Source organism: Micropterus dolomieu, linkage group LG04, assembly GCF_021292245.1.
Source record: "Micropterus dolomieu isolate WLL.071019.BEF.003 ecotype Adirondacks linkage group LG04, ASM2129224v1, whole genome shotgun sequence".
Taxonomy (NCBI): Eukaryota; Metazoa; Chordata; class Actinopteri; order Centrarchiformes; family Centrarchidae; genus Micropterus; species Micropterus dolomieu.
In genome coordinates this window covers 12,311,041-12,334,395 of record NC_060153.1, presented here as the reverse complement: position 1 = coordinate 12,334,395, position 23,355 = coordinate 12,311,041, and the positions used below count along the sequence as shown (strand labels likewise).

The 23,355-nt window shown below is 42.7% G+C and overlaps 1 protein-coding gene across 8 annotated transcripts in view; it reads right to left on the bottom strand.

The window, feature by feature from the left end:
* The window catches only part of dlc1 (DLC1 Rho GTPase activating protein), a 100,065-nt gene that overhangs the window by 7,154 nt on the left and 69,556 nt on the right, over positions 1–23,355 (bottom strand). For 6 of the 8 annotated variants that reach the window (XM_046046472.1, XM_046046473.1, XM_046046469.1 and 3 more), the window contains 6 exons: positions 11,123–11,194; positions 9,370–9,451; positions 8,172–8,235; positions 3,524–5,190; positions 2,438–2,617; positions 415–574 (listed from right to left, as the gene is read on the bottom strand). In XM_046046472.1, the coding sequence (XP_045902428.1) occupies positions 415–574; positions 2,438–2,617; positions 3,524–5,190; positions 8,172–8,235; positions 9,370–9,451; positions 11,123–11,194 (2,225 nt within the window). Of the gene's footprint in view, positions 1–414; positions 575–2,437; positions 2,618–3,523; positions 5,191–8,171; positions 8,236–9,369; positions 9,452–11,122; positions 11,195–16,713; positions 16,886–17,654; positions 17,939–23,355 lie in introns of those variants that run through there. The other 2 variants (XM_046046475.1, XM_046046476.1) reach the window with 2 other exon arrangements.

Here is a 23,355-nt window from a genome sequence, read left to right as displayed (position 1 = left end):
AAATCTTTCATAATGTCTCTCGATTAAACAGGCACAGGTGACTTAACAGCTGCACACTTTGACTCTCTCCAGGCCTCCCCGCTTCAGCGAATGTGTCACAGAGAGAAAAAGGGGGACAGGCAGAAACTGTATACACACACTGACTAAGGGGGTATCAGGGCTTTTCCGATTCACTGCTCCATCTTATGTAACACCAAGTGAAATAAATCATAGATTAATATTTGCAGATGTCCTAAAATTCAGATATTACGTAACTCCAGCACCCTAAAGAATAGGAATCTTAGAAGTGGAAACTGAAAACAGCACTTAAAGCTAAATGACAGAGTGGCAGAAAGTATGACACTGCAATTACCGTATATGCACAGTTTATGTATACATCTGTCCATACATGTGTTTATTTGTGTACTTTGTTACCTGGTCGAGGCACTGATTGCGTAAATAGCGCATGGCCTGCTGAATTCCCTGAGGGAGGGGCTGGCCTGTCCGCTGGACGATGACTTGTAGTGGCACACCGAATACATTCCTGTCTTTGTAGTCACGCACCTTGATCCGCTTCATAAACTTTGGCACAGCCCTGCAACATATACACACAACAAAAGAAAACTCATCAATATCTGCTACATACTGACATGGATTTTGATATGCATTTTGGTTTTCAAAGTATGTCTTTAACAGGTCAACAGTGTCAGGACATGTCTTTATTCTAGCTAGGTAAGAACTTACTTTGTAATCAACAACAACATATCTTACAATAATCAGGGTTAAAAGATAACAAGAAAAAAACTGAACTGAACTCAAAATATTGACACACAAGATTTGTAACAATCTCGGACATGTTTCCAATGGTTGTCCATTTAGTTAAGCTTTAATGTAAAACTCTGTCTACTAAATCTATTTTCAGAATTATTTGTGTGTGTGTGTGTGTGTGTGTGTGTGTGTGTGTGTGTGTGTGCAAGGAAGAAACCAAGCCGCTGCAGAAGCCTGTCTCCAGGTTTATGAGAGGGGTGGTTAAACAGGCTGAAGAGAGAATAGAAGTGGAAGTAGGATGTACACCAGGGTGTCAAACGGGGAGGATCCCACTGCTTTATACATCCGCACAAAGTGTCTGTCTCACAATTTCTAACTTTGTATTTGTGTGTGTGTGTGTGTGTGTGTGTGTCTGTGTGCACTTGGATGCAAGTGAACAATAAGTCTATAACCACAAACCCCAAAGTTGAAACATGCAACTCTGACCGTTTCAGAAGATCGCGCCCACTGATTTATGGTTGTGTATCTATCTGCATGGGTGTGAGTGTGTTTAGCAGAGAGACGCTATGCGTGACTCAGGACAAGCTCGTCTTTGTAAGAGAACGCATTCATGAGACTCAGAGCGATTCTCAGAACCACAGTTCGGGAAAAATGGAAAAGAAGCATATTATGATCCTGGCCCGGAATTCTGAATATGTGTGGACTTTCAGCGGCCAACAAGTGGACTCTGTCTTTCAATCCGAGTCCCAGTGTCATAAGACTGTCATAATGCTTTCTCTTCCTGTCCAAGGAAGGCCTCGGGAGAAGAAACAGAAGAAGTGGAAAAACACAACAACATCAATTGTCCTTGTAAAGGAGCATAAAACATACTTCAGATGTTAAAACAGGTAATGCTGCTAACTGCTAATGTTTGCTTGGTTCGCAGCTATTTTGCACAATGTTTTTCTGTATTTTATATTTGGACTGTGAAGAGTGTCCAGTGATGTATTGTCCAGTCAACAAAATTAAGTCTTGTTTATATAAATGCTTTTAGATCAGGGCTTCCCTGTCAAATTACCTATCTAATAAATGTTCCAGAAAAAGAGAAAAATGCAGGAATACAGATGAAAAGAGAAGGCAGAAGTTAGGTTGGAAACGACTGCAGAATCTCTAAAGCAGATACAGTAACAAAGAGGATATTAGGTGCAACTGGATAATCATGAGCAGCATATAAAGTGAGGTCAGACAAATAGTCTACAAGTGGTAGAGAAGGCGGTGGTGGAGGGATAATTGCTGAGGACAGATCTTTCCAGCCCCCAGCTCTTGTAACACCATGCGTGTAAACAGCTATGATTGCCCCGTTGAGAAAAAGACAATGTACACCCCTTCACAGCAATTATGGGCCTGGGAAAAGAATGTGAAACCCAACCTCTGTGGACAGCCGTCACCACACTATACAACTACCTGCAGATGGAAGGGTGGGAGATGGGTGGGATGGAGGGGTAGTAGTTAGATAGATTGCTGAATGGATAAATCCAAGGCATCATGTGCAGGGAACGATTAGCCAGACACAGAAGGCATTTTACATGAAAAACAAGCTTTAAGAAAAAACATTGTGTCGAACAATCACCATACAAAATCGCCTTCTCCACAATACGTATACTCTGCATGTCCCTTACACAAGCATTCCATTTTCCTCCAGCCCACTCACCAGCTGAAGCCATGTTTGTTTGTAGGGGTGTGTTTCTCCAGCAGAGCAGTGAGCTGCAGCAGGGACAGCTTCTGGAGCAGATTCATCTGTAGCACAGACTGGCAGCTAATCTGGAGTTGGGCAGAGGCCAAGCTGGGCCGGTGCGAGTTCTGGAAGCTTGGCCAGCGGAGTTTCTGTGGCCTGGAGTACAGGTAAGGAGAAGGAGGGAGCACAAATTGAGATGTGAGAAGAAGAATGTGGATTAAAAAGGAGCACTATAATGCTTCGGATCTCCGTCATGCTTTTGTTTACACATAAAACTCAAAATAACACACAATATTTGTAGTTTTATGTGCCAAGTGATCAGTTTAGGGATTACAGGGGATTTATGTACACATCAATCAAGGGACTGTCTGAAGGACTAACAACTCTGACGCCCCCCAAATGTAATTCTGCCTGTGGATTCCTGAAGGAACAGCAACAGTCCCCATGGAGACCAAGCAGCATTCCAGTGTGTTCAGCGCCATTACGTAAGGAGAGAAGTCTCAGCGTGTCCCCTTGTTTATCCTTTGCTGTCACTTTCTATGCAAAAATCTTTTGTTGGTCCCTGACTGGTTTCTTTCCTATATCCTGACCCACCTGTGCCCGAGGACGAACACATGCTAGTTAGAGAGCTGCTGTCACTTTCTATGGAAAACTCTTTTTTGTTGGTTCCTGATTGTTTGTCTTTCTATTGTTGTCCTTGAGCTTTTCATGGACTAGGGTAATGTTTGGCATCAATTTTATAGAAGAAGACTAAAAGCATGAGATGGTTTAGAAGCAGCAGGTTGAATTATATCTGTTAACGGATCAGTTCACCAACACAACAAGTAGTACAAGAGTAGTATTTAAAAAAAGTTGGAACTAATTTCTACAGAGGGTAATCACAGACCTCACAGGGACTCTGTGAGGTCTGTGATTACCCTGAGTAACAGGGACCTTTCCGCCCTTTCTGAAAAGGGTTCATGTTGCTGCTGCTTTTTATCAATTGGGTTTTTTTATGCCGTGAGCACCAGAAAGACAATTTACTGCATTAGTAAAAAGACAGTTTACATTTTCTTTACTGACCTGCTAGTTCTGGTTAGAGATGCCCCGACACCAGAATCTCTCCTCTCTCTCATCCCTTCCTCTCCTTCGCCCAGCGGGTTTCCTGTGCTGTCTTGGTCACTTCCGTTCTCCGTCTCCTCAAGCCGGTTCTGCAGAGGAGAGGACGGGCATGGGGAGGCTGAGTCCAGTGCTGAATCTGAGTCTCCTTCTTCTTCTTCTTCATCCTCCTCCTCTTCCTCCTCTTCACCAGCCACAGCCTCCGACCAGGCGTTAACAAACCGCTGCAGGCCGCTGACATGTTGTAGCACTTCCTCCAGTTTGTGTTCATCCCCCTCTTCCTCCTCCTCTCTCTCAGTGTGGGGGACATTGTCATAAAAACTGAGCCGGCTGTCGACGGAGCCTGAAGAGCCATGATGCTGGCGTCTACTTTGCCGCCCCCTTAGAATCACTGAGTTCCCGTCATCATTCCGATTATTATTGCGTGAACTCCCGTCCTGCAGGGCTTTGGGGAAGGTTCCGGGCTTGTGACCTTCTGGTAAATAGAAGAAAATCATGCCCCCGTCTTCCTCCTCCTCTTCTTCTTCCGCTTGTCTACTATTGTCTCGAACACTGAAGTTGTTCCTGTGGTTCTGCTCATCAACTGTCATCCCATTACTACCTTGACAGGGGATGGGCGGGGCAGATTTGGGTGGGGGTGCTGGCTGTCTACCTGAAGCATGTTGGGGAATGCTGAAAGGATCAAAACCCTCCAAATACATTCCTCCTCTCTTACTAGAGCCAGCCGCTGTGCTGTGGCTGCGAGCGCGAGTCACTGGGCTTGGTGTGCTTACTGCACTACCACTGCTAGCTTCGGACTGGCTGCTCCCAGAGCTTCCAGTGCTGCCGTTGCTGGTTTGAGTGGAGTAGGATACAGAGCGATTCCGGTTAAGTGTCATAGTCTGAGTGGGATTGCGGTGGTGATTGAGGTTCTGGTTGATGTTGATACTGGAGATGTCCACACAGTTGAGCCTCCGCAACTTGTCATCATCTAGACCTTCTTTAATGACAGGACCACTTATTTCTATCTTCCCTCCGCTAGTGCTCCCCTTCTTCTTTCTCTTGGAGGTGGTGCCACTGCGCAGCCGTAGACTCTCCATCCTCTTGAGGAAGCTCTTAGCTCTTGAGCGTGTGCTTTTGCCACTGCCACCTCCTCTGTCCAGACTTCCTCCTAGTCCTCCAATTCCTGTTTTCACATCAAAGGTGAACTGTCCTAGTGTTTCCAGGGGCGATGGAGGCATCCCATCAGACAGGGAGTCCTCATTAGCACATCCTGACCCACCTGTGCCCGAGGACGAACACATGCTAGTTACAGAGCTGGCACGAGTGGCACCAGCTGGTACAACTTCATTTGTCAGGGTGGCAACTTGGCTCTTCTCATCTCCTCTTCCTCCACTCCCGCTGCTGTGGATAGAGCCCACTTCAGGCTGTTCACTGAGGTCAGTCAGCACACTCTCTGAACTGTTGCCTTCACGCAGGGCGAGCTTGCCTTTCTGGGGTACTTGGTCCTTGGGGAATGGGGACGGAGCAGCATCTGTGGACAGTGTGGAAAAAACCTCCAGCTCCTCCATACGGGACCAGCGCTTGCTGTCCCTCTGGAAGGTCCAGCGGCCACTGATGGCACAAGGCTCATCCTCATCGGAGTCCTCACTCTTGATAGGGTAGAAGGAGGGGATAAGGTAGAGGGAGGAAGAAATACCAAAAACAGATGGAAAAAAGAGAGGAAGGGAGAGGAACAGTTAGAAGACATTGTGCACTGCTACGTTTTCCATTTCTCCTCCAACATTCCTCACCTTGGTCCAGGAAAACTCTGTTATGGAATTTATTTTGTAATTGTTGCACATGCAGATTGCCTTCTGCACATATATGTTCAGTTCCCATTTAGTGGTTAGATTATCATGTCTCATTTGCTTGTCATTAGTGTATCATGTCATAGTATCTGCTTGTTATTATTTAGTCTTTTTGCCTGCTTGTCATTAATTATTATTGCCTTTTATTCACCTTTGTTGTTATTACTAATAATGTGTTTATTTGCACTGGTATGTATTGTCTGTACCGAATAAGCTACCGGATGCCTAAACTTCTTTTGGGATTAACAAAGTATCTAAGTAAGCACATGAAATATATGATATATGATGGATGTCAAATGCCTTCACATCACAAGAACCTTTATATAAAAACAAATAATGAGGAATTGTTCTTGGAAGATATATAACACCAGTGACGTAATAAGACAACAGTTTATAACATTATCTTAAACTGAGGTCTTGTGGTTGAGCATATGACTTGATGAAGCAAAAATATCCATCATCATGACTGCATGGACAATAGATGCACAAGACAACGAAAAAAGTGCCCATTACTGAGTCGCATTTATTGTACATACTACAGCTTCACAAATCCAAACACCTCCCACAGTTTGGTTAATTTATCTCAGGCCCCGGAGGGACTTCAGGAAATTCCATTATGACCCCCATAGCTCACAAAGCAGCCGGCCAGACTGGGTTCATTCCCCCCTATTGTCTTTATCCCCTCTGTCTGTACATATGCACACACACACACTGTGTGAGACAGTGTCACTGATACACTGCTACTGTCAATCCTTATCCCTTATCCATGACAGAGATATCAACCCTCTTTCAAACATGAACAGACACAAACAAGCTAAGCTTGAAGATTCTTCTTCACAGTTCACCAATCAAAGTGGAGGACCAAAGCTTATAAAACCAAATCACAGCCCACAAGTAAACTACCTCCTTCCCTCCCCAGCTTATAAAGTTGTATCTGTAATCTGAACTCACAAAAACACTCTAAAAACAAATATATGTCAAAATATAATGTTTAAAAAGCAATCTATTTAAACAGCAACCAGAACCCTGCACGAAGATGCCAGGAAATTAACACTTTGAATAAAAACATTTAGTAGGGAAATGATCAAATCCACAAAATTCATGTTCCACTAGTTGAGTGCCAGCGTTCCTGTTTCACTGCTCACATTGGCTCCACATATAGGCATGATTAATTATATGTTTTGCAGTGGAAACATGATGTAATTTCAAATGAAACAAAGAGTGTTATCTATTACTGTTACATCCAGGGCTTTTTATTAAAGTCAATGATTTCATGAGGACAAAGATTTTCGTAACATTTTCGGATTCCATTGTTGCTTTTAAGTTATGTTGGTTGGAATGTGAGATAACAGTAATATCCTATTCACTGTGCATAGAGAGCGATGACTGACAAATAGAGCGTCAACCATTTATCAACATTCTGCAAATACCTTATCCTCAAACCATCAAAAACTCGGCACTTTTAGCGTCACTTGGAGTCTGCAGAATGAAAACTATTTATTATTACACTTGAATAATAACAGAAAGATGGGAGAGGAAATGTTCAGACATGAGGAGATCAATGCATTCCTAAGCTGTCTATGAGGGCGGTGGGATGACCAATACCCTCTTTGACTCATCTCTGTTGACTCCTGAAATGAAAGGTGCCACAGAAAGGGTCATTCTAATGAATACCACCACACACAGAACAAAGATGTTGCTATGTAGCACTTAAGGGCATTAGGGAATTAAGGTTGATGAGTATAAAAAGGAGCAATTCTTTATCACAAAGCGACAGTGTTAAGTGTCAGTCTGGACATTCCAGTTTACTTGAACGACGCATGGTCTAAAACTGGGGTATTCACAGAATTATCCTCTTGTTTTCAAAGAGGAAAAACACTTTCCAAGAGGCCTGTTTCCTTGAAAGTGAATTCTAATTCCCCATCCACTCTACTGCGTTTTCAAATTCAAAACGGAGAACGACGACACATTTGCTCAAGCTCGGCTCTCTGATTGGGTCTAATAAGTCATGCAAAGCAGAAACACGATGCTATTGACCGGGTTTTTGACATGGTATTTTTATTAAAATATTCTGTACCGTGCAAATAACACTTATCTGTCTACACTTGTACTGTGCATGTTGGCGTTTCCTTTGCGACGGCTCGCAGTCTGTTTTGTGCCGCCACACTAACGTGTTACATTCAGCTCGTTATTGGTGCATGCAAAAAAAAAAATGGTCTGATGCTTCGTCTGTATTTATTAATTCCTTCCTTCTCAAAATCTTCTGTAACTATGGAATAGACCATCTGCTTCATGTTTACATTGACATGCACATGCCCAGTGTACCTGAACAGACACTAGATGTGCGTTTTAATGTGGACGGAGATCGTATTCATTTTAATTCTCCGTTTGTACACTAAAATGGAGTAGTGTGGATTGTGCCTCAGTGTGGTGCTGCATATTGCAAGAGTGCCACAAAAGCAGCATACTAATTCCTTTTATGATGAACCATAAGTATGAAGGAAGTATTTGGGGAAGAACGGGAGCACGCCTTGAGTAGGGAGAGGTCCTGGTGAATGCAACCCCTTCATTTATACATTAAAAGCTATCCTCCTTCCCCCTAGGGTCCTCACAGCCCACTTGATATAGAACTAAACCCCAACAGGTGCCTTCTCATTAAACAAGATGAGAGAAAACACAGCTTTGCCTTGTAGCCAAGAGTGAACTGATGGTTGACGTTGTGGTTGAGGAGACAGGCAAAGGAGGTTTTCAGAAAGGAGTGGAGTGAATGCGTGTGCGCTTACTCTTTTTCTTTGCGGTGATATCTCCAGTCTCATTAGAGCACACTTGTTGAGGGTGTTCAGTCTCCTGCAAACACAAACACATACACATGCAAAATTGGTTACATTAAAATGGGCTTTAAATAATGTAGCCTCCCGATTTTTTTTGCTTAAACACACACCTCTCATTACGAAGAATATTTATGTTCGAAGAAAGGATGAAACTGGATGAAAAAACAGAAGAGGGGAAGAGAAAGACTGAGGAGCTTGGTTGAACCCAGGCTGGCTAATGAGCTGCTGAAGGATAATCCCCACATGAGCGAGAAGAGAATGAGAGGGAGACAGAAAAGGAGAATGAAATCTGCTGGAGTGGCGACGACAACTTGGGGAGGGGGCGGAAAGCTTATCCCCTAAGCCACCTGGAGAAGGGGAGTGGGGGTGGTGGTGGGGTCCACCCTCTAGAGAGCTCTTAGAGTAGATCATATAACAATGGGGAGATGAAGGGATGGGAACTGAGGGATAGCTGGGTTTGTAGGGAGGGGGCGAAAGGCTGCCAAAAGAGGAGACATTGAGATGATAGCTGCCAGATGTATGGAGGGACACCTGCTGTAGTTTATTACGGAGAGTTGGAATTTGATGAAGGAGTCAACTCCATTAAAGAGCCATTAACCTCCTCCTCATATGCTAATTAATATGGCAGGGGCACTGACCAGAATACAAACCCAGTCCCCTCCAATGATACTTACAGCCATTAAGCCTTTTTTCTCGTGCACAAACTTTGTTTGTATGACACTTCATGGCCGAATATCCTATGTCTGCTACAACATGAAATGAAAGACTGAATGTAAAGAGCATTGCGTGACATTCAGCAGTAAAAGGTAGGAGTATATCTCACTCCTACCTTTCACTTGCCAGACGATACAAAGGACTCTAATGACTAGGGTAAACACTATCAGCCCCAGAGAAAATAACTGGAGAAGAAGGTATGGGCACAGAAAACTAAATGTAGAGTGGAAAAGGTACAGTACATGGCTCCGTGGTGCTTATCGTGTCATTCTTTCATCTCATCAGCAACTTTCCAAAGCATGCCTCCTTTTGAAGTCATGCCCTCATGGTTTCATTTGGGGGGAAAACAAGAGCTAGAAGAATAAGAGGAATGATGCATAACATCAAAAGAAAGAGAAAGGAAGTATGAAAGGTTCAGTATGACATGTAATCTCACCTGCAGAGAGCCTCGATAGAGTCCCGATCGAGGAAGTCATGGTCTCGGGTGACTGAAGAGATGTCAATGGGAAACAGGGCATCTAAACAGATAGAGTGCGATTAGTATGGGCAGCTCCTTACCTCTGATTGGATCAATGTGATCAGATAGAACTAAAGATACAACCCCTAGCCTTTAAAACACCCACCCACTCAAACACCCACCAGGGCCTTCCGTCCCACCTTCTCCCCCCATACTGCCTTGATGAAAAGCTAAAAGAGGAAGTAGCGTCTTAGCCGACCAAACAAACACAGCTGCAGCTTTCAGACCTGGCAGGCAGGGGGGATGTGGAGCACAGAGGGAGAAAACAGGGGATTGATTGAAGAATAACAATAGGTACTCCACTACTGCTCAGAGGTCCACTTCCTATTCTCCTTTTCGTTCTTTCTCCCTAGTCTACCTCATTAACAGGAGTCACAGCATTAGTGTGTCTTAATCATAAAGAATATTTATGCACTATGGTCTGGTATAGGGATTGATGGATGGATTTTAAGATGTTTTCTGGAATGCGTTGACCCAACCCAAAATGGGAATCTTGCATCTAAACCCCCAGAGGAGATGATGATAAGAAAATGCTATTGAAGGGAGGCCAGCACCCTTAGCCTACTGTACTGGAACAGGCTTATCAGTGTGCTTATCTTTAGTGGGGCAATAGTCTTGACTGTAGAGACAATAGAGCTTGGGAATAGAGCGTGGGACACAAGGCAAGGAAAAATGTGTAATACATTGACACAAATTTCTACTTGCAAGTGACAAACCAGTGAGGGTGTAAAATCTGCATAGTGATGTGTGGTTTGCATTGTTGCTCTTCATGTATGTATATAACCTGCTTTATCACCTGTTCAGAAACACAATGAGCTTTCCGTTCAAATAGGAAACCTTTCACGGTTAAGTGGCAACAAGCAATGACTTGTTGACAATTGTAGCTTGGTCCTGCTGTCATCGTCCTGTAGTTACATAAGGGCAACTGGTCGGCTCATGGTATGCCATAGTATAGTTGGAGTAGCTATACGGAGTGTAAAGAATGTCTGATGTATTTTGGTGAGTGTGTATTTAAAACAGAAGGGTCAAGCAAAGCATTCTTTCTTAACCATTTGATAATGTATGAGTAACTTCTGAGGGTGTCGAAAACATGTTTTATGTTTATATCAACAAGGTCAGAAAGACCTTTGGTCCTCAAAGAGTTACTGTATAGGTTACGTTACAGTTAATGTTTGGAATATTGTACTAAGGTGTGCTAAGTTTTGAGTGGCTTTACTCCTCGGGAATGTTACACTGTGTGTGGTGTGTATGCATGCACAGGCGCATGTGTGCATGTTGTTGTTTTGTGTGCTTGGCAGAGGACATAGTGGTCTTCTATATGAGCTAAACATCATCACTTGTAAAATATCAAATATCAAAGTGGTGTGTACAGTGACAATTTAATCAGAATTCAAGAAAATGTGTTAATGTTGTTATTAGCTACTTAGCATTAGTAGATCTGCCTAACCAATTTCAGTTCAGAATTTTTCACCTGTTGATGTGGTAAAATAACAGCCTTTCAAAAACTCACAGGCCACTAAAGTAACATCAAAAATCAGTTGGATTATGCCATAATTCCCAGTATATCTGTGACTTTCTTGTAAAATGACAAAGGGATTTATTTTGGCCTTTCTTATATTTATTATTGCCACTGGGTGCAAGAGTGGGCAGGGTGTCTCATAGGCGTCATTACCTTCATAAAGCTGGGCGTACTGTGGGAACCCTGCTGCTCGGAGCCAGGTACAGGCCTCTTTGGCTTCGATCTCTGCAGAGGAGACAAAGTGGAAGAATACAAAAACATGTTAGGTGTTGCAAGAGAAACTTAAACTGACCAGAAAAGAAAATATAATCAAAGTACACATACAGTAACATACCAAACAACCTGTAATAACATTGATGATTTACATAAAGCATCCTTGACTGCACAACAAATAATGAAATCCTCTGACAAAGGCTATTTGCCATCACTAAAGTGTAATAAAACGCAATTTGAAATAAGTTATCCTGTCAAAATATCAAAGTAAGACAAAACTCTGGAAGTGTGCACTGCAACATGCTAACAGCTTATCAAATGTGAACCCAATGACCTTATTAGCCATCTCACACTCTAAAACTCAAAGCATCATGTCGGGCAAACTGTGTTAACCCCCTCACACACCAAGTCTTAGGCACTTCAGCTCCTTATGCAGGTATGGCAGTGGTTTTCGTTGTACACAAAGAGATCTCCAATAGAAAACATCTGTATGGAGCCTTTTCCCATATGCAACATAGATATAATGTTTTGAAAATGCTTATGTTTGATTTCTGGGTTAAATTTTTTTCAAATATACAATGTCTTGTGAATGCAGTGCTGCCCTCTAGGTTCCGTTCAGTTCTGATGCCAAACTGAAACATTTAAGGAAGCTCTGCTGGTTACGCTGCTATAGGAAACAGTGCTAGACATACATATCAGATGTGTAAGTGTCTATCAACGCCATTACTGGAGTCGAACATGTTCACAACGCCTCACCAACACTGCCAGACAAACTATTCCATATCCCTCTTTAAACATAAGGTGTGACATTTGGGTTTGTTATGCTAAGTCCTGACTGTTGATGTCCACTGTGTTAGAGGAGCCATGGCGATATCTCCCAATTATCTGTGAAAGTCCTTTAGTTGACATATGCCAAATGGCTTCCCACATCCCCAGCCTCTTCCATTGCTCAATCACCCACATAGCAAGCAGTTTGTAGTGAAAAGACAGAAGGAAACACGTTTCCAGGCCTTGAAGGAGCGGACTTTACAATTTCTTCTTTAGTGGAATGACAGCAAGTACAAATGTAGCACAACCTTGAGAAAAACTTTTAAACCAAACTAGTGACACAAAGGCAGGAAAAGACACTGGTAAACTATGTGTGAAAGTGACAACATATTGAATGACTGCTAAACATGATAGCAAAATTCTTGCTAATCCCGTTACCAATGCAAAAACTGTGAATGAAGTCTAAAGTTCAGGCAGGATAGGTAGAAGTTTTGATTTGAAATTATGTTTTGCATTAACACATTAGAGTAATGTCCTTTACACTTTTAGTAGGAGTGCTATGTTTAGCTGAGCGTGACTGAGATAATAGTAACCCCCGGTAAAGAGACACAGAGTAGTTTATTTTATCTTCGAAACACCAGTCTGGCAGTTCCACTTCATTTCAAGGCTAAATTACACCAAGGAATTGTTATTTTTTTTAGCTCAAGCTCAAGAACAGGAGCATAAAATGACAGCAGACTGTGCCTGCAATGAAGACTTGTATTTTGGTGGAGAACTACAGAGATAAAACAAAGGTAAATGTGTAAAATAAAAAAGTCAAACAAGTGAGACACGAGCTATTGGGAATTGACTTGACGTGGACAAATGAAACGTAACCATAAAGTTTTGTCAGCCAGACAGAGCGGTCAGAACAACAATTGCACACTACTGCTGCAAAGTCTAGGCTCAACTATACATGAGCATTTACATACCAACAACAAGCCTAGATGGCAGACAAACCCACTAACAACAAGGTGTGATGCGACCAAGACAGGGTCTCCCCTCTGCCACTGCACTCCTGAAGCAACCACTGTGACACCAGCATGCATCCAAGTGTCAAAAGACACATTAACAACTATATTTTAACACTATTTTATTTGACAAACGAGATCTATTTTTTCTTGTGGATGTGAAATGGTATGTCTCAAAAGCTGTGTGTTTGGTGGGTGTGTTGAGCCTAGTATTTTTGGAGCATAGTGAACCCAGAGGAACGTAATTATACCAACATTCTTGAAAGCAAGCACTGCGCAGGGCTAGCGATTCTTGTGTTTGCTTGTGTATCTATGTGTGTGTAAGTGTGTGCACATGCAAGTTTGTGTGTGTTTGCAAAGCCCAACCTCATGTTTAAAGACAAACCACTCCAAAGACAGTAAAGCCATTGAAATGCAAATTAGACATACAAACACATGGTTAGCTTTCCACCCCCAAACCCCAAAATGAGGGCTATGGGATCCATTAAGTGTCTTTGGAGGGAAGCTATTCAGTGACACACCCCATAGGGCTACAATGTGTGTCAAATCCACTTTACAGTAACATAATTTGGACTGTATCTAATGACAACAGGATTCACCATGCAGGTGGATAAAACTGAATATTTGTCAGTGCACCTCTTTGTGTCTCCATTCATTCACAGAGGAGCAAGGATATTTTTCTATCTTTTGTTTGGCTGCAGGAAGTAGACAGGGGCATGGGCATCTGGCACAAACAACCTAACAATAGAGTCGCACACACATACAATCTTGTGTATCTGGAATTTTAAAAAGTTGGATCAACAAAGCCATATAAGAGGTTTACAAGAATATCCCAGACACTCCAGTCACATCCCACCCAAACCTTTCTATTTTTGGTTGCTTCGATAACTTCAGATTCATTAGTATATTTTATTTTTTATTTTTCTTCCCTCACTGTCCACCCCAATTCCTTAGCCCTCGCCTGGGAACTACCTCACTTCCTCTTCCTGCTTCCCTCACAGGAAGAGAGCCGAGCGCCGACCACCCGGCTGTAAGGCACTGCCTTCGTTTGTTCCTGGCCAGATAATAGGCGGGGAGTCAGCCAAGAGAAACACTGGCTCCGGTGATTGTATGTCCTTACCAAATGTCCTCATGGTTAAAAGCAGCTACAAAGCCACACTGGACAAATGTATGTCACTCACTTATCCTCAAATAGAAAACTGAAGTTTACTACCATGATAATATGGTGATATTTACATATACATGTGCCAAGTTGGCTGAAGTACAACAGATTACAAATGGGAAAGGAATCAGGCAAGCACCAAAGTCTCAAAGTCAACTGCAGTACTGAAAATAATACTATTTATGCCACAGTTCACCACACATTTCCTTGTGTGAAGTGTACTTTTTGAAGCAGCCCTTTTGCAACACATTCATTTTCAGGTTTAGATTTAGTTTATTTCATGTAGTAACAACTGTTAGCAAGTGCAGATAAATGCAGTTATTACAAAACACACACCAATCCACAAGAACCATGTCAGCCTTTTTTCATTTTGACCCCCTAGACTGCAGGCTAGGAGCTATAAAAGCAGCATAAGCATGTTATTCCCTGACAGCTGGATAGGTTCATATGTGAATATGAGTACAGACCAGACCAGATCTTCTGGTCCTGATGAGAGGGTCACACGGGATGTCTAAAATATGTCAGGTGGGACAGAGAGACCGATGGATATGTGGCTAAAACTAAGCTAGCCTCACAGGAACAAGTTCCCAGGAATAATTGGTGAGCTGATAATTTAACTCAATATATTACTGTGTGGAGTGAAATTCAGACAGACCCTCTCAGTTGGAATGGAAAAGTACAAGCCACGCATTAGTTCTGGCTGATGCGAATGAGCAAAAACAACACAGTGAGACACACTCCTTCTCAGTGGGAAAGAAAGATGAGAGCGATTATCAGCAGATAACATAAGAGCAAAGCCGATGCTAATAGAGATTTTATATGGATCACAACTGGCTTTTCTCCTGGATTTTGGCCAAAGCTGAACTGGTGAGCGGCCAGTCAGGATTAAGCTTCACCCACTGCCCAGCATAATACTAAAATTATCCATCAGTATTTTCTTTGCTTTCCTTCTCCCTGCTTTCAGCCTCATCTCCTCGCCTCTCTCTGCTTATTTCAACTCTGCTTGGCCCCTCTCTTCTCTCCTTTCCTGTGGCAGGAAATTCTCACAATTGCTGGCCAAAGTTTCCCTCCATCGCAGGAGGCAGCGGGGTCTGGCTTGGCCGAGTCTGAAGGCTCAGCTCCAGCGGGAGTTTGTCAGCAGCACGCAAACAAAGGATGCTGCCTCCCACCTCAAAGACTCTGCTATATACACAGCAAACTGGAGGTCAAGAGTCTGAATACAGTTATCACTGTGGCTGGGTCTTTGAAGTTGGCAGATAGAGAGGAATGCTTGTCTAACAACTGAATTGAGGTGGCTTATCTGGAATTACCCGATCATTGCTGGGTCTTAAAGTGCCGATTGTAAAACAACCCAAAAGGCAGGGAGACGGTTCTTATCAACTCCAGGTCCGGGTGGGTCACTCTGAAGGAGCGTCAAAGTGGGTCTAGACAGGTGATGTGATAAACCAGGCCAGACATTGTGGCACAGCAGTAATCTACAACAAGCAAAGCCAGGAGCCTGGTTGCTGCTGTCCTTGTCACTGCTGAGGTGACAAGGACAAACTGTGTTCGTGAACTTGAATGTGATGTTTCTGACAGATTCATAATCTGACACTTTGTGAAACTATTTCATCAATGGTCGCAATGCTTGAGGACAGCATCAGGACAACTGGAGACAACAGTTAACGTGACCAATGTAAAATCCCTCCAGCACTCTACTGGAATGCAAAGAGGGACGATAAGATATTTTTTTCCTGGTGGGTATTAGGTTTTGTGATTCCATGGTTGAGACAGCTGGTGTTCCCTGAGAAGGTCTGGCTGTTAGCTAAGTGAGACGATGCCAGGAATATCACCATCTGGCTGGCCTCAAGCTATGCCCTGTTCACACACACACACACACACACACACACACACACACACACACACACGGAAGAATGATGAGGTTACAACCATGGTCTGTTCCAGTTATCTACCACCAGCCGGGGCAGGCACGAATGCACGGACACATACGCATGCAAACACACAGCTGGCCCAGATGGATCATCGCAGAGCTAACCCCAAAGGCCCCTGTGCTCCACGAAGAAAGATTTATGCTCACACAGAGGGCCCTAGCTGTGGATCAGGTGACCAGGCATATTCAAAGGCTCTGATAAGCTTTCCACTGCCAGATGACAACCTAACTATCCTTTCTTTAACAGATCCCAGGACAGACCGGTACCTTCAGCAGAGTGAAGGTAAGAGCAAAAATGAACATGTGCGTCTCCTCACAGGACATGAAGAAACAGTGTGCCAGCTGGATGCAAATCTTTCAGATAAGGCCCCAGCTCACTTCCTGTTTCACAATGAGTGCCAATGAAGTGCGTTTCCTTTATTTGCTCTTCTCCCACCACAACCACCATCTACCTACTAAACCGCTAAACCATCTGGTCCCATCCCTGATAATGGATAAATAAACTGTGAATTAAAGACACGTGCAGTAGGAGAAAGACTACAAAAAATAGTGGTTCCAAAATCTGCTTATACGGACTTCTCTTCTGTTGCAAAAAATACTTTATTAAGAATGTGTGGATGTATGATGTCAGTGTCATACAAGTCTCCATGTTAGTACTTACTGTAAGTATTGCTCATTCAGCTTGCATCATGTTGTCTATGAGTGTCTTTGAGCACGTTTTAGTGGTAATATGGCTCAAGTGACCCTTGCTGTGCTCATATCCGTTCCAGACCTGAGGTGGCTGATAAGGAGCCATGTGTTGGAGTAGACAGTAAACAGTTGAGAGGAAGACCCTAAGCCCACAAAGCAAGTTAAGTCTGGCAGCACGGGACTGACAATGGCATTTCATACAGCCACAAAACATCCCCTCAAATTCCCCGGTTAGCAAAAGGTCGGCAGTCAGGCAAAAGGCACAGGCAGTTAAACAAACCAGTGGCACTGAGATGGCAGAAATGTCGCGGGCTGGTAGGATGCCTTCTGATAATCTTAAAAGACATTAAAAAGGACTTATAGGCTGAACATTCCAGTTCACCACCTTGTTTCCACAACACGGATCCAAGTTTCATCCAATTCAAACCGTGAATATGCGCCAGTCTGCCGGTTGCGCCCGTCGATTGTGCGCGTAAAAGGGAGTTTTTAAATAAAGATGTTTATTAAGCCAGAAAAGCACAATCCGTAGGCTCGTGCCTAATTTTCGAAAACCTAAAGGTAAACGTGGGGGGTTTCCATTGAATTGTGAACAGGAGAGGGGACGTTGGAGACGTGGAGTTATGCGCAAAGCTGGGAGATTTCTTATCTGACAGCCCGCAGCGTTGCGCCTTAAAGACGACTTAAAGAGTGTTTTACTTTACGGCAAAATTCAAGAAAACATTCAGAGTCTTAAATACTAAAATTAACTAAAAATAAGAACATTGCAGACTACTAATTACGCTAAGATAAGCTAGAGTTATCCTGGATAAACAGGAAACCGCTTGAATGTATGGACACATTTGACTTTAAACAGAAAACCATTAAAAATAATCGATTTCAACACTTAATTTAATCATTATGGAATTGACTTACGTGTTAATATCATGTTTTATTGTCTCGGTCGCGACAGCCTCAGCATAAAACTAAAGTCCTGGCTGCGCCCCGGCAGGATAGACTGCCCAGTCACGTCTACTCCACCGTTAAGGCGAAGTCCGCATGATAAATCCAGTGGAAAGAAATCTCAAACTACACAGCCGGTTGCAAATGTCCTCTGACCGTTGCGCTAGACAGTAAATCCATGGTTATAATTTGATTTGGTCGAGATAAACAAAATCCTTTAAAATCCTTCCAAACACTGAGTCCCTGAATGAAGCGGACCCCAGCAGGAATGTGAATGGGGAGTACTGTGATTCAAGCTTTAGGAATGGGCGACTCTGCCGTGGCTCCACCCCCACCAGCTCCGCTGCTCCCCACCTGATAAGGAGCTGGAGACACACAGATCCACGCAGAACAACCTCAGCAGGTCATGTGGAGAGAAGAAGTTTACAACAGTGTCATAACAGTGTGTTGAAGCGCACTAATAATGAAACCAAGGCGTTAAGTGTTGATTTTCCGTTTCACTTGTTATTAATATCATTAACTTACTTTACTCATCCTTAAAAATATATGCTTTACAAATGTACCCATTACCCATATAAAATCGAAAGGGATTAACTACACTCCCCAGGGTTCCCCTCTATTCTCGTCTGAGCCTCAACCACCTCCCCTAATAGGCAGCAGCTGACTCGGAATTTGGTAGCCAGTTTGCATATCATTAGAAAATACTGGAGGCGACTGAGAGACGCTCTTTTGTGACGCCAGATTAGTCTGAAAAGCGCAAGTGGTGCAGTGAAAAGAGAACAGTTGCAGGTACGGTAATGCCTTTGGTCCTGCCCTTGTCCATGGCGCATGACGCACGCAAACCAACTCAGGCTGACTAACAGCACATTTAGTCCTGAATATGGGGCTGATTTGAGGAAGTCTTGATGATGTAAACGCTGTGAAACCACTATACTTTGATCACACTTTCTAAGCATCTACAAAGAAAGGCAATTACTATTATTAGATGGCCTAATTGCTGTAGCAATAAGATACATCTAAATTTGGTTTTCTTGATATCCCTGAGGGTATACAGGGCTAGATCTTATTAAAATGTAATTTTTATTTTAATTTACTATTTTTAAGTCAGAATGAAATGGTTTTGGCATATATTTTCCATACAATCTATGCTTCGTGGATAGAAAAGGTGTCGATGCCTTGCTGATATTTTTCAGATTTAAATGTATTTGTGTGCCTGTGTGGGGAATGGTCACAGGTTACTCATTTATAATTATTCTATTTCAAAACAGCCCCTTCTTCTATTATCCTCAGCGGCTTTTCATCCACAGTTTTCCAAGAACTCCTTGAGCACTGTCAGTGTTTGGCACCAGCCAGCTCTATGTTATTGCCATGGTAACACACAGGCACTGAGATGGTGCAAAAATGGAGAGCGGACGAGTCACTATGTGGCAGGGAAATACATGTAATCCAAAGCTTGGACTGCGAGGGAGGAAAGGATGATGCAGAAAATTATGGCTAATTCTGTGCAGTCTGTTGTTGGCTACAATAACAACAACAGCCTGTTGTGTTATTCTACAAAACGCATCAGTATTTGTGTTCTGTATAGGGGTCCTGGAAAGCCCAGGCAATTTCTCTTTATGACTTTTCCTAATTTTAAGAGAACAGCACATAAATATGATTTTGAACTGATGATTCAAAAGTCCGCTACAGAAAAGAACCTGTTTGGGGTCTTAGAGACTCCCGCTGTAAAACCTGGTTTAATACATGAATTTTCACATACTTTATGTCTGCAATTGTTGTTGACAGTACTTTCTAAGCAGCTCTGCCCCTCCCAAATCCCAAAATAAGTCTACTTGGATTTCTGTTATGGTCTCTGGTCTAACAGAGAGATAGACCTCTTTGGTGTGTAATTGACTCCAAACATAAGCAACTTCATGATGTAGGATGACATACTGTCTGTGGGTGAAAAAAACAAATATATGTATATATTTCTTTATGTATAATCCATATAACACACAAAACAAGAAACATTTCCATATATATAATAATGCAATCTAAAAAGTCTGATTTTCTGACTTAGATCAAAAATTATTCCATGAAAAAGAAAGGAAACAATATTGTTAATCTGAAAGTATTCAATATCAACTCTCAGTACCTGACAGTTTTCAACACTTAATGATACAGACACATTTTGGCGAGTACTGAAAAAGTACTGAATTTTGCTATTTATAAGCATATCCAGCTAAAGCATATAAGCATTATGTCATCAGATGAGCACTAATATCAGTGCTTAAATATCACATAATACGCCAATGGAAAACGTGATCTTATGAGCTCATGAACTGAGGAAAACCTCTTGTGATTATCTGTAACCTGAAGGGAGGGACAAATATAATTATGGTCTGTTAGTGTGTGTGTGAGAAAGAGAGAGGGAGAGAACGCAAAGAGAGGAAGGAGAGATGAAGAAAGATTACCAAACAAGGCCAAATCCCCAAGCCACAAAACCCGACCACCCAGAGGCTGCACCCAAAACCCCAACCCAAAGCTACCCTTGGCTGAGATGGGTCAACAACCCTGCGCAGAGTTGATGGGGTTTGCACTCTCAAGTTGTTTTGTGGTGATAAATACACAATAATGCCAGCAATTGTTGATGAATGTGTGTGGTAAGTGTGAGAGATCAGACAAGCAGACAGCCACTGCTGCCAGTTGCTCTGGGGCAAATGAGTGTGTCTCTTTAGAGCGTCTACAATTTTCATTCATCAAAGCTCGCCCGAGTCAGGCGCTTGTTTGGCTTATGATTCAGATACAGATCAAATGCACACAAGTATAATGAGGACTTTGGACAAAAGAGAGGAAACGAGAAGATGCATAAGTGTTACAGTAGGCAGACAAATGGGATTAAGCTTGCATTAAATGCAACTTTTCCTTAGAAAGGGAATACAAAAAAAACACTTTTACCTTTAAGACATATCATAAGGGAGGTTCAGTGGATTATCTTGTGATTCATAGTACATTTTACTCATGTCTTTGTTCTAAATGATCACTTCTATTTTTAAACAACAAAAAGCCCGGTTGGAAAAACAAAATAAACCACTGACATTTGATTTGAAAAAAAATTTGGCCTTGTATGCTCCATCAACTTGTTGCTGCTAGGTTGCTGGGTGAAGCTACTGTTGTGGGTTGTACACTTTATAATATCACGTCTGACCCAGGGACAAGGATGGAGGCACTGGAAAAGCACATTAGAGAAAGTGAGCACACACACACAAAAAAGAAAAGAAGTACTTTACTTGGACATAGATAGCTGGAAATAAAGAGACAATGGAAAGGATTAAAAAAGACAGACAAACATTCAAACCGAACAGATTGTGAGAGAAAGATTTCCCCCTGCCTTGGACGGCCCTCCTCTGGGCTCGCCTTGGGGTTTACGCTCCCCTCTACACTACACTACCATTCCTAACCACAAACAGCGGGGCCAGGTGAGGGTCACGGGACTGTCAGTCCAACACACACACACACACACACACACACACACACACACACACACAGCAGTGTCAACAAAGACTTAAAAAAGAGATAATCAAATTATGGGAAGCAAAGGTCATAGTGGCCATCCTGAAATAGAGATGGAAATGTTAGTGTGTGTGTGTGTGTGTGTGTGTGCGCGTGTGTGTATGTAAGTGTGTGTGCGTGTGCGTGTGTGTGTGTAAGTGTCTGAAGGGCTACAATCTAACAGATCTTTTGAGTGGCTGAGATAACAAGGCCATAAAGATGCTTGACACAATCAGTGGGTAGGTCATAAAGTAACCAATAACAGGGAAGAAAGTGGTATTTATGTATTTATTACAACACTACTTTCTCAATATACTGTGTGTGGGTGTTTGTGTGTGTGATTTTGTTTTATTCAGGGGCAAGGTGCTGTCACTGCCCTTGGATCTTGAATCTAAATGCTTCCAATGACAAGCGTGTGTCCCCTGCCTTTCACTGATGCAGTCTGAGATAATGAATGTAGCTGCTGTGTTTGTGTGTGTGAAAGAAAAAAAGACAGAGTAGGGAGGGGGGTAATCTTTTCATAACAGGAATCTCCAGAAATAGCTCATCCATGGTCTTTGCCCAATAAGACACTGATTAAAGAGAGAGAGAGTGAGAGAGAGGGAGAGAGCGTATGTGCTTCCATACACACAATGGCCAGGAGGAAATGTAGGGAGACAGAGGCCTGGACCAGCACACACACAAACACACACACACACACAAACAAAGGAAGTGTTAAGCAGACAGCAGACCAAATGCCTCGCCGACACCCTCTCCGGGCTTTGATGGACTGGCCACGATGACAATAGAGGCAAAAGGCTGACACACACACACACACAACAAAAGCTTTACATTGTACCGTCCATTTATCAGTAAAGTTTTACTTGTCGACCACAGCAGTAAGGGTCTATTTAAGTTATGGCACAAGTATAAAAACACTAAAGCAGGATAAATTAACCATTGAAGGAGGGTTGCTGAAGATTTGCATTATCCAGGGATAATGGGCTGGAGTGAAGAGTCTTGTGTGTGGTTTTGTCTGTACGTCCACTTGCATATGCACGCACACATTACTTCAGGGTGGAAGTGCATTTTAAAGAAAACAAATTGAATCAAGCTTCACAGTAAAGCTAAGCTAAGTGCTAAGTTTAAGGTAGCCTAAATAGCCTCCCCTTGATTGATTTTAAATCTTCACACCACATACATTTCCCCTTGTAAAACACCAAAGAACATTATTAAAAGTAAGCCTAAAATTATGCCTTTATGTCTGAAAGAGACAAAGTCAACTGCAGATGCTGAATGAGTACAGATGTTCTAGGCGCTGTTTGTGCACTTCTGCAAGGTATGTCAATTGATCTCACTGTACACAAAAATCACATGAATACACACATGCACATTGCATGAATTCAGTCTGGCTAATGTTATACTACATGATCAGAAAGCCAGAAACTCGACTGCAAAAAGTCCTGCGTGTGTTAAGTCTCCAACACTGTTCCAGTCCTCTTGTTAATGTTTCTCCTGGAAGTTTATTGTTTAATATATACAGTGAGGAAAATAAGTATTTGAACACCCTGCTATTTTGCAAGTTCTCCCACTTAGAAATCATGGAGGGGTCTGAAATTGTCATCGTAGGTGCATGTCCACTGTGAGAGACATAATCTAAAAAAAAAATCCAGAAATCACAATGTGTGATTTTTTAACTATTTATTTGTATGATACAGCTGCAAATAAGTATTTGAACACCTGAGAAAATCAATGTTAATATTTGGTACAGTAGCCTTTGTTTGCAATTACAGAGGTCAAATGTTTCCTGTAGTTTTTCACCAGGTTTGCACACACTGCAGGAGGGATTTTGGCCCACTCCTCCACACAGATCTTCTCTAGATCAGTCAGGTTTCTGGGCTGTCGCTGAGAAACACGGAGTTTGAGCTCCCTCCAAAGATTCTCTATTGGGTTTAGGTCTGGAGACTGGCTAGGCCACGCCAGCACCTTGATATGCTTCTTACAGAGCCACTCCTTGGTTATCCTGGCTGTGTGCTTCGGGTCATTGTCATGTTGGAAGACCCAGCCTCGACCCATCTTCAATGCTCTAACTGAGGGAAGGAGGTTGTTCCCCAAATCTCGCAATACATGGCCCCGGTCATCCTCTCCTTAATACAGTGCAGTC